This window comes from Prorops nasuta, unplaced genomic scaffold (assembly GCF_024137725.1).
Source record: "Prorops nasuta isolate Cenicafe-Biocafe unplaced genomic scaffold, Cenicafe_Pnas_1.2 PNAS00015, whole genome shotgun sequence".
NCBI lineage: Eukaryota > Metazoa > Arthropoda > Insecta > Hymenoptera > Bethylidae > Prorops > Prorops nasuta.
The window spans coordinates 1,492,301-1,503,499 of record NW_027116812.1 but is presented as its reverse complement, the minus strand read 5'-3'; the positions used below and the strand labels follow the sequence as shown (position 1 = coordinate 1,503,499).

Sequence of the window (11,199 nt, the reverse complement as noted above, 5' to 3'; positions counted from 1 at the left end):
CCAAAATACAGTGAAAAGAGTGAAAAATTCGTGAAAAACATCAGTGCGTAGTGCCCGCGGTGTGTTTGTGATCCGAATTCGAACTTTTCTTAGTTATTGAATGAATGATCTCCCAAAATACAGTGAATTCAGTGAAAAACTCGTAAAAAACGTTAGTGCGTAGTTCGCGCGGTGTGCTTGTGCTGTCAATTCGTGTTTCTCTCAATGTTTGACTAAATAATTTATCAGTATATACTCTAATAAATTCAAAAGTCGTGAATATTGTCAGTTTGTAGTGCGTGTGCTGTTTTTGTGCTGTCAATACGTACTTTTCTCAATTTATAATTAGAAAATCTCTTAAATTACAGTGGTATAATTTTGTAAAATCGTAAATATACTGCCAGTGCTTAGTCCGTGTTTTGTGTTTATGTTGTGAATTTGAACATTTCTCACTTCATAATTAAAAAATCTTTTAAAATACGGTGGAATATATTTAAAAATTGTAAATATTGTCAGTGCTTAGTGCGTGTGTTATGTTTGTGTTCTGAATTTTAACTTTTCTCAATTTATAATTGAACAATTTCTTAAAATACAGTGGAATGGATTGTATCTTAACTCTTTGTGCTCTCAGTGCTGTCAACCCTGTAGACAAAAAGTTCCTATAATGGGTGGTAAAGTGTCGCCCTCCCTCATTATTCCTTATAATCCCAACTCAACCTACCTATCTTGTCTTGGCCTACACTTACAAAATAAACTAATAGATCTACATATTCAGGAAAAGCATAATACGGGGAACATTTTTTAAATTATATACAAGTTTAATTTAGGAAAAAATCATGTATTCCTTACGATTAGCGGCAAGACGAAATTTCTCACAGCTCCGTCATTTACACAAATGGTTAATTAACCTAAAATAATTTTTTATATACATATGAAAATTACATAACCTAATATTAAGTATAAATTTTGTTAATTTTTTGCTTTTGTTTTTAGTGGAGCAGTATGCCAAACAGCAACTGAATCTGCAAAAGTGGAGCCATTGCCAGTTCCTCCACCTACTGGAGTTGACAGACCAGTAAATCCTAAAATTGATAAAATTGCAAAGGATATTACTGCTCTGAATCTTATCGAAGTAGCAGAATTGAGTGATCTGTTAAAAAAACGGTTAAACTTGCCAGATGCTCCTATAATGCCCATGGGAGGATTCGCTGCTTTACCAAAGGTTTTTAAACTTTTCATTAGTAATATTGTTATATTTTTAAAGATCAAGTTAATTAAAAACAAATATGTTTTAATATAGGAAGAAAAAGTAGAAGAGGAAGTAAAGGTAAAGACAGATTTTACAGTGAAATTAGTCAAGTTTGATGTTAATCAAAAAGTTGCATTGATCAAAGAAATAAAAAATATATTGCCTGAAATGAATCTTGTGCAGGTAATTAATTCAATTACATTTATCTTAATGAAACTGTTGATTTGTATTAACATTTTGTGTTTGAACAGGCCAAGAAATTTGTTGAAGCTGTACCAACTATAGTAAAAGCAGAAATACCAAAAGCCGAAGCAGATAAAATTGTAGAAATTATTCAAAAAGTTGGTGGGGAAGTGGAAATCCTTTAATGTAAAAGCATAGGGATATTTTCACTTTTTATTATTCATAAGAAAATTTAATAAAGCTGTTCACCAGTGAAAGTTCTTTAATAAATTTGATCCTGTTTAGATATAAGAGAGTCCTTAACTTTTATTTTACAATCCTGTTAAAAGAGTTTATAAGGTATTTTTATTGTTTCAAAAACTGTAAGATACAAGTATTAGAAAAAAGTTAAATTAACTTTATGATTTTATTATTAAATATTCCTTATCAATATTAATTTAAAGTAAAATTTTTTTATTAAAATGGACATGTAATACATTATTTGAGATCCGTTTTACTTGAATAGACAAAATTAGGAGCCGCCATATCGATGAAATAAGGGCCGTATCGAGAGATTAAAAATGTTAAAATAATTTATAGATTCTAGATCTAGTACTTGGTTGATTCTAAGTAATCATTTGTTTATGAATAAATATATCCTCTACAGAAGAAATAAAATGAAAATATTTTAAAAATCTATTGGATAAAAAACTTAAATTATAGGGGGTAAAGATATACATATTAAATTATTCTAGTATTTAAAAATTAAAGGATTGTAGATTAGGTAAAATATCAATTTAGTTGATTCGAATCGTATTAAGCGTTTTCTATTCAGGATAAAAGTTTAACGCGAGGAAGATTATGGGTTGTTGATTTCTGATGGGAGGGTTGATATACAATTACATTATATACATTTTTTTAAGGATAAAATAGATTGGTGCGGCCCTGCGCCACGACTACTGCCACAGTGCCACGATGGCGGAGGAGGCTGACACAAACGATAAAGCGACGATGGAAGGTTTAACACAATCCATTCTAGAGGTTCGTGTGAAAGAAAGAAATTTTTACTCTCACTAATAAAGTAAATCGATGCTCGAGAATATTGAGATTTTCAAGTGATGTGACAAAATATTGTTTGGTTTTCTGCTATTTGACAGGTCAGCACCGGAGAGGGTTCTACGCTGAACGAAGTAGGTGTACTGGAGTTTCAAGCATCCCAAGTGATTTCCCGTCTAGAAGAAGCTGTAGAGAGGGCTGGGGAAAGCAATGGAAACGCGAGGAAAAATCCTTCAGGATTTCTTACCCAGCCTAGGAGTCCCGAAGAAATATTAACGTTGATTCAGGTAAATATAATTCCTGCCAGATTCCATTAGCTCGCTCCGATTGGCAGAAACTGCACACAAGCTTGCCCATTGGTCGATTCTCATATGATTTTACTATTTCCCTGTATCACGTGGTTGTCCTTCGATTAAATATATGATTCATTCAACTTTTAGCATTGCGATAAAAAATAAGTTTCCAAACATTTGATGCTTCAAACAAAATTTTTTCTTATTTTTTGTGTAACAGCATGCCTTTTTCATAAATAAAGACATTTATTTAAATATAGAATGTTTAGAACCATTTTAATTCCACTTCCTCATTAGTTTCTTGTGTTATCATTCTAAATGTTCTACATATGATAAAACTTGCTCTGATAAAATGGCAGTGTAATTATCATGGGCTGTAGCGATATAATTATCATTTAAGGCTGCATTTGAATACGTTGTATGCTTGAGAAATTTATTCAAGTTTGATACTGTTTTATTTTCAAGCTTAAGTATAATGCAAGTAAAATTGATGTATCTTATATATTTGTACAGGACTTGATAATATATGAAGATGTTCCACAAATGGCAGAGGATGGGACAACAAGGATAACAACTAGCCAAATTACAAATTTACCAATCTTAACGGAGACTGCAAAGTTAGCTCTAATAGCTAATACAGTTTCTGCATATGCCATTGCTCTTCCTAGATCTCATACTCAGAAATTAGCCAGTCGATTGGCAACTGATATAACAAGATGGCTAATACATATTTTCCATTTTGTCGATTGTGCAGCGTCCTTTCATGAAGACCATTTAGATGGATTAGTTAGAGTAACAAGATTAGCTCTACACAGAAAATATCCTAGGTATATGGAAGATGGCTTTACAGCCCTTGCACCATCTCTACCACTGATATACAGCTCTGTAGCTGCTCCATTAGGCATTGTACAGCACTTGTGTAGACAGGTAAATCAAATCTATTAATTTTCTTAATTGTAAGCAATTCCCTTGAACCAATACTAATTCTGATTTCAAATTTTTCAGCTCTCACTGCCACTGCATTGTGTTAGGCCAATACCACAAAATACAGTATTTGGATCCAAACATAGCATAGATGTTTCAGCTTTAGAGAGGCGTTTAGTCGAGGATACGCAATCCAATGGCGTAACACCGCTCTTGGTTATTGCTGAAGCAGGCTCAGTGCTTACTGGCCATTGTGATAACATCAGCCGTTTGCGTGCAATTTGCGAAAAATATAATGTTTGGCTGCACCTTCGGGGGAATTCCTTGGCAGCATTAGCTTTATGCAATACTGCTAAAAATTTGGTACAAATTATATTCAAAATTTTACTGTCATTAGTTTTTAAATAAATGATCAAACAATTTATTTTTAGCCTCCCAAGATAGCGGATAGCATAACTTTACCTCTAGGGATTTGGCTGGGTATACCATGCCTTCCAGTAGTTGTATCCTTTATCTTAAATAACTTTATTATTTGAAATATACATTAAATTACTTTTCTTACTTTCCTTAATCATTTATAACAGACATTGTACAGGCAAACGGATACCAAAGGAGGTCGACCTACACCAAGGGATACGACATTAGCAGTAGTATCTGGTTTAATGGCTGATTCATTATCTAGGCGTTTGCCAACCCTCTCACTTTGGGCAACATTGCAAGTTTTGGGTCGCGATGGTATACAGAATAGGTTTAGACGATGTTTTTTGGCTGTGGAAGAATTGTATAACAAAATTAAAAAATTCAATTGCATCAAAATATTGGTACTGATATTTTATTAAAAGCTAACTATCATTTTTGTTTAAAATATTAATCGAAGTATGGTACTAATTGCAGAGTCAAATTCCAGCAGGAGAGAATGGACCGTACAGCATTAGTGAGCTTCTTGCTAATCCCATCGGCAATTCTCATCTGTTCGAGGTGGTGGCGAGTGCTTTAGTATTTCAATTTGTACCTGCAGACCGTGATTCACATATGATGGAACGCGTACCACCCTACTACGATAAACTCAATTCCTGGCTAGGTCAGATTCTACAAAGAGACATAAAAAATATACAAATTGAACTTTGTGAGATTGAGCAGCACGGAGTTGCCATTCGTATTTGTCCATTGGAGTCACCTGAGCAACCTCCAGTTACGGAAGACATTGATAATATGGTAGCCTGTCTGGAGCAGCAAATAGTGAGTTCATTCGATAATCGAATAAGTGCCATTGACATAACATAGGATTAAAGTTTAATACTGGTCATGGCGGTAACTAAATGAATAAATAACGTAAACATAATAAAACGCGATTTTTCTGTCTCAGGAAATTTTGCTGGCAACAGTGGAACACAAAGATACATTCGTTCGGTTGGTCTCAGAGAATGACTGTCTACATTTGGTAGAAATGCCTGGCTGGGCAGGTTTGGGTGGAGTCCGATACGCACCACCTACGTGGATTCACGTTATGACTGACCAAGCGAAAGAGGAACTGAATAGATTAAATATGGAACTTGTGGAAGCTTTGAGGAGTACGGATGTAGCGTTTTCTCTTGGAGAAGGAGCCGATGGCTTAGCATGTGTACGATTTGGAATGGTTACGCAAGATACTGGTACCCCTTTTTTATAAAGAAATTATTGTATTATTTTTATTCAGCGAATTTTCCATCGGAATTAATATAATTTAGTAAAAATATATATTTTTGTTTATTAGACGTAGCGGAACTACTTTCGTTAGTGTTACAAAAAGGCCAAGAGGTTGAAGCAAACTCGAAATTATTCGATACTATATCGGAAGTTGTTAAGAGAGGTATAGAAACTGCACAAATCGACTTGGAGAGGGAAAATGCCGAAAAACTTTGGCAAGAAGGAATTCTAAGACATGTACCTGTAGTAGGAACTTTTGTCAATTGGTGGAGTCCACCGTCGAAAGAGACTGGAGTGCGTGGTCGAAGTCTCAACTTGACTGCTGGTAAAATATTTTTTCATTTACTTTCAAAAGATTCTTTTGTATCAATTGTAATAAATGAGAATTATATATTTAATAGGCGTCGTCGAAAGCACAGAAAATATTTATAAGTATCACATGCAGTTGCAACCGAATTCTGCGACTAGCAACGGCTCTGGAGCAAGAACCCCTCCTCAGCCTCTTGTGCAAACTCCAGTTGGAGCTGGGAGTCAAAGTCACAGTCGATCTTCCAGTCACTCCAGCTTGCAGAGTGGAAAAAGCATGCCCGTTATAACGAATACAACGACTCATCCACAAGTCAAGGAAGAAGCTGCAGAAATCAAGTCGTAGTAAATATGTAAAGCGCTGAGAAGCGAATGTTCACACAGCTTTATTGAATCTAATTGAAAGATTTGTGCCCGAACGAATGTCGTGTCGAAGGCCAATATTTTTTGCAATACCAGATCAGTTTTTACTTTTATTTAAATGTTAGTCCTACCACCTTTTAACAGACGAGCTTATCAAATAATAAGAGATTAAAATAAGAAGGTGCTTGTTTTTCTGTGTATTGAATAGTTTTATTACAAATATGTAGATTGCCACTTTAGAATAGCTCTATTTATTCTTTCCTGTAGTTTCAATATTGCATTTATGGCTGGCAATTGTACTTATTTACCAATTTATATAATGTATGCGTTTAAATTAAATTGATATTTCGCGCATAAATTAAATAACTAGATTAACTAAGAATTTCAATTTTGCCTTTAAATGGTATAAAATGATATAATACTGATTAAGAATCGATAATGAAATAATGCAGTGCAGTCTGTAAGTAGAATTTTTAACTGATTAGGATGTAGAAGATCTAATTATTGCGTTTTAATACTAAGTAATAATATGTTAATAATGCAAAGTTTCTCAAATCTGTAATTAACACAAAAAGATAACTTAGCGATTTGTAGTAATTTCTCTGATTTATTGAAGTTGCTACACAAATGCAAAGCATCCTTGTAATATATGAGCCTTTCTCGTAGAAACTGGTAAGAGTTGGCGTTAATAAAAAGATTTTCTTAATAGTAAATCTATTGGACAGTGATTCACCAAAGATATTGAAGCTTAAAATTGTGTAGAACAGCATGTGAAAATATTAAAAAATGAACTGTACAATATAATAGAATTTATATGCGATTCCTAAATTGCCAGATAAGTAAATATAAGGATATATTTACGTAATAAATTAAATTATTCGAGAAATTGTTGACCGATATATGCAGAAAAAATAACTAAGGCTGTATGTATATTTATATACAAAAATGTTGTAATAAAGTATTGCTACTGCAATCGAGGCATTTCGAATGTTACGAATTAAGCAATAGCAAGCTGTCTATCATGTCTATTATGAGAGATAAATATAACTTATACTTTATCAATAATTTTTATTTCTTTGTTGCATTATTTTATACCATTACAATAAGAGGAATAAAATCTGGAATATGGCAATTGGACACAATCATTGTTTTGATACAAACAAAATCAGTCGAAAGTAATGGCCGTCACTTTTCTCACAATTTATTTGCATCGCTAATTATATTTTCTTGCAATAGACGAAAAATATGAAAACAGTTTTACATTCACTACATAGGATGACGCTTCTCATTGGCATTAAAAGAAAAAGTGGAGAAATGCATTTTTCAATCGATACGAAAACACGAAATAGATTAGAAAAGATTACATGTACTTAGTTAATATACGAATATACAGAAACATCAAGCAATTGTTGAAATACTTGATTCATCCAGTATCAGTCTTACAATGTGCATTCGTCTTTTAGGTCTTTTTCCAATCTTGAAACAAGAACAATTATCTTTTGCATTAATCGTGTTCTTCGGTGCCATGATAGCCACTTACGCGTCTCTTCTAGGCCAAGTTGGTTTACTAATCGGAAATAGTATCTTTGTGTCTTATAATTATACTACTTCTACCATGGGTATAATATTAGAAAATTAAAAAGGGTCACTTGATTTCTCCATGTCCCCATCGTTTTACCTTTTGATTCCGTATTTACTTGAAATATCGCGCATTATTTTTGTCATATATTAAATATAAAAAATTTTGCTAGCAAATTAAAAATTTGACCAAAGTAAAGATTAAATTGAATGTTTTAAATTATATAAAGAACCCTTCTCCCTTATCACCACGGATTAACAAATGATAAGAATAAAGTTATTTGAATAATTTAACAATATTTTCATTTGTAATTCGCCGATGCTCCTTTTATTATCACTATTTTATTCTCATTAATAATTATTATTAATATTATTATTATTATTATTATTCACGATACCGCTACAATTCGTTACTGTATTTTGTAAAGCGAATAATAAATAATCAGAGTATTGAAAAATAACGATAGAAATTATTCGTGTGTAAACTAAGTTCAAACGTATAAAACGTACAAAATTGATTTCGTGAAGACGGTAAATTTATTCGTTCTTATCATATATTTAAGATTAGAATACGGGATGATTTCAGCAACATTGATGGAATTCGTCACAGTCTGCAATGCTTATTTCTTTGCTATTATTACAAAAACATTGATCCCTTCGCGAATATCACGATTTTCCATTTTTTAAATGCTCCGGAGAGTTTCGTAAGACTATTTCTTATTCAACGAAACAAACCCATATACCAAACAACAATATCGGAACCAGTAAGTACAAAGATGATGATCAGAGCACTTTTTAAATATTATAAATATTATTCGCAACAACAATTATTCGATTAAAATACTTCATTGGAATATATCAACCCGACGTTTTTCGTGATATTGCTTCTGGTTTTAAGAGCGCAAATAATATAGCCATGTAACATTATAGATCCTTCAGCTCAACGTGTCTGATTATTGTGAATAATAGTCTTTTTTTCGCATAAGTAATAGTGGCTGATGAATCCTCTTAAGATCTAAAATGGGCGCGACAGTTGCGCGAATATAGTTTGACGAATGGTAGCTTGATAAGTTGTAGTATAATAGTAGAGTAGTACAATTATCTAAAAGAGAAGAGTAGCTTTTTTCTAACTTTGAAAAATTGAGCCGCTTGTAAAATTTGGCAAGAGATCCTCGTTCCGCCGACCGTATGCGCTTATACACACTCACACTCACATTTGTACACCATCCACGCAACTGTTATTTACTGACTAGGATACTTTTCCTCTCCGCAAAAGATGAAAACCGAACAATCAGCATTTTCAGCCAAATGTCCTACTTTCCCTTTTTTTCTCCTCCTCCTCTATTCCTTACTCCACTCTCATCTATCTTCTTTCCTTTTCTCTTAACACTTAAAATTCATCGATGTTTATATTAAATTAGCTACTAATCTATATATCGCTACCCTATGTGTCGCTATTTCTCTTCAATAAATATTACAATTATTTACAACGGTTTAAACTCTCTCTCTCTCTCTCTTTTTCTGTCGATGCTTCTTTGTCCTAATCACTATCGGAAAATATCCGATTTCTTTTATTCTTTGTTTTTTTCTTCTCTGGCATTAGGCGACAGTTGCACAAAACAATTAAACTTTTCGTAATTCTACACACAGAGGAGGAGATCGATCTAAATACGCGTACATTCCAAATAAAACAGAGATAAGGACCACATTCTTTCTCTAAATCTCGGAATGGCACGAATCATCCAACTTCGCCATTGGAACGATCATGCAAAAAGCTTCAGTGCTTCGTCTCCCTCTTCATCATCGTTTTCTTAGGTATTGGATATACATTCTATCCACACGCTCTCTTAACATTCGCTCCAACATCAGATACACATTCATATTTACAGACTCGCTGCAAATTTTGTGCGGAATATAAAGTCTTCTATAACTAATTTCTCCTCCTCAGTTCTCTTATTTTTTTGGTTCTTGAGTATCACCGCACAAAAACTCATCGATTAAAAAGCTAGAAATCGCGGGAGAATCTTTCGCGCCACGGTCTCTACTTAAATTTATCTAAATTTAAGCATTAATACGCGATATGGAGAACTTCTCCACGAATAAACAAAAGCCGTGTTTCCATCAACTGCACTTTCTGCAACTTTTTGTATATTTAGATTTTATTTTTCGTATAAGTTGAAACTGTAAAAAGTGCAGCTAAAAGAAAGAAACCTAGAAGTCATAGTTTTCTGACAAATCCTTCCTTTATCCTTCTTAAAATATGCGCCATATTCACGTGTAAATCATCTGTTTCTTCATATATAAAAACTAAAAGAGAGGTATAAGAACGCGTGTATATTCCATTGTGAATTTGTACTTAAAGTATCTATTTGCCTGAGTACCCTGGCAGTGGATCCATTGGAGTTTCATCCAATTGAACACAAGGATATTAAAATTTTTTACACTCGACATTTCCTGCGATACCCCCTTTTTTAAACGTTGACTTTTGCTCATTTACAAATATATGTGCGCACATATTGGTTCAATTTCATACCACGCTTATTTTGGTAACTCGTTTCGCACGTACGTATATTTCTAGATAGCAACGTACTGTTCTAGGTCGAATAACGTTTTTTTACAAATGGAGTCGAATGTTTTATAAACGAAAGGTCAGCACACCTCTTCAGAGTGCGACAAAAGTGTAAAGATTATGTAAAAACCGTCTCTCGCTTTTCCTAATAACTCTCTGATGTTAATAAGGTGTATACCTAGGCAGACGCTTATATTAATTCGTATTTATAAACGATGTATAATGAACGAGCATACCGTGCCCTTTAAGCAGAGAGTGTTTAGCTAGTAAAATCTTATATTTACCACAAATAATTTAGAAAACAATTAAATCCAACAAACATCCTAGAAATCTTTGTGTGTGCCTTTCGATCATACAATCGCATCTCACACGAAAAAAATCTGCAAATTCTCGTTTTCCTATGCGAGCATTGAAGTTTCTCCGTCTATAGTCATCACTGTACATGACATACAAATACAGAGACTTCGATCACTATGAAAAATCCTTCGAAAATCACGCGCAGTTTAACCTTATTTTTGCCCCCTTTCTAGTTCTCATATACAAATGCAATTCCCAACAGAACATTTACTCTACTTTCTTCGCAGAACGCAATAATTTTTTCATGAATCGGCGAAAGGCGTATGCAGGCGCAGGCGCGTCACGCCCAACAGAAATGGATTTTGCATAGTTCGTGTTGAATTGGCGAAATTAAATCCGTTCCATTAGAATGGATTATGGTATATGAATGATCAAAGAACGAGAAATGACTGATTATGCCGATAAAATATCGAACGTGTTTTTCTTTATAACATGTAATAAAGCTATTTGATTAAGATCAGATTTACGATTCGGTTTAGCCATTGTAAATTCAAAGCTCAGTTACGGCGTAGAGATTTGGGTCGCTTCCTTGCACCTGGCTCAATGTGGACACTGTTGGCTTTTCCTGGCGATTGTGGGACCGATTGAAGGTACCATACATGTTGGGCACTCCGGTGTTTGGAGCAGAGCCGTTGAATTGACCGCGAGAGAAATTCCTGTCGAGAGTCCTCACTTGA

At 33.7% G+C, this 11,199-nt stretch overlaps 2 protein-coding genes across 3 annotated transcripts; both read left to right on the top strand.

Moving 5' to 3' along the window:
• The first annotated feature begins 446 nt into the window (after positions 1-446).
• On the top strand, positions 447-1,702 carry mRpL12 (mitochondrial ribosomal protein L12). Its single transcript, XM_066736288.1, has 4 exons — positions 447-877; positions 973-1,201; positions 1,280-1,411; positions 1,480-1,702. The coding sequence occupies exons 1-4, from the start codon at positions 816-818 to the stop codon at positions 1,594-1,596; spliced, it is 540 nt and encodes a 179-aa protein (XP_066592385.1). The 5' UTR covers positions 447-815; the 3' UTR covers positions 1,597-1,702.
• A 574-nt stretch (positions 1,703-2,276) lies between these two features.
• LOC136778922 (putative pyridoxal-dependent decarboxylase domain-containing protein 2) lies at positions 2,277-10,993 on the top strand. 2 transcript variants are annotated; one of them, XM_066736110.1, is made up of 10 exons: positions 2,277-2,431; positions 2,548-2,733; positions 3,253-3,666; positions 3,745-4,026; positions 4,104-4,166; positions 4,248-4,484; positions 4,558-4,902; positions 5,030-5,315; positions 5,417-5,674; positions 5,751-10,993. In XM_066736110.1, the coding sequence occupies exons 1-10, from the start codon at positions 2,366-2,368 to the stop codon at positions 5,999-6,001; spliced, it is 2,388 nt and encodes a 795-aa protein (XP_066592207.1). In that variant the 5' UTR covers positions 2,277-2,365; the 3' UTR covers positions 6,002-10,993. The 2 variants fall into 2 exon arrangements, with proteins under 2 accessions (XP_066592207.1, XP_066592205.1); XM_066736108.1 differs by having other exon boundaries at positions 2,278-2,431; positions 4,095-4,166.
• The last annotated feature ends 206 nt before the right edge of the window (positions 10,994-11,199 follow it).

Coding starts and splice junctions, on each gene's coding strand:
- mRpL12 (XM_066736288.1), top strand. CDS start 816: ATGTATTCCTTACGATTAGCGGCAAGACGAAATTTCTCACAGCTCCGT. Junction 1,202..1,279: donor GATTCGCTGCTTTACCAAAG/GTTTTTAAACTT, acceptor GTTTTAATATAG/GAAGAAAAAGTAGAAGAGGA. Junction 1,412..1,479: donor CTGAAATGAATCTTGTGCAG/GTAATTAATTCA, acceptor GTGTTTGAACAG/GCCAAGAAATTTGTTGAAGC.
- LOC136778922 (XM_066736108.1), top strand. CDS start 2,366: ATGGCGGAGGAGGCTGACACAAACGATAAAGCGACGATGGAAGGTTTA. Junction 3,667..3,744: donor TACAGCACTTGTGTAGACAG/GTAAATCAAATC, acceptor CAAATTTTTCAG/CTCTCACTGCCACTGCATTG. Junction 4,903..5,029: donor CCTGTCTGGAGCAGCAAATA/GTGAGTTCATTC, acceptor TTTCTGTCTCAG/GAAATTTTGCTGGCAACAGT.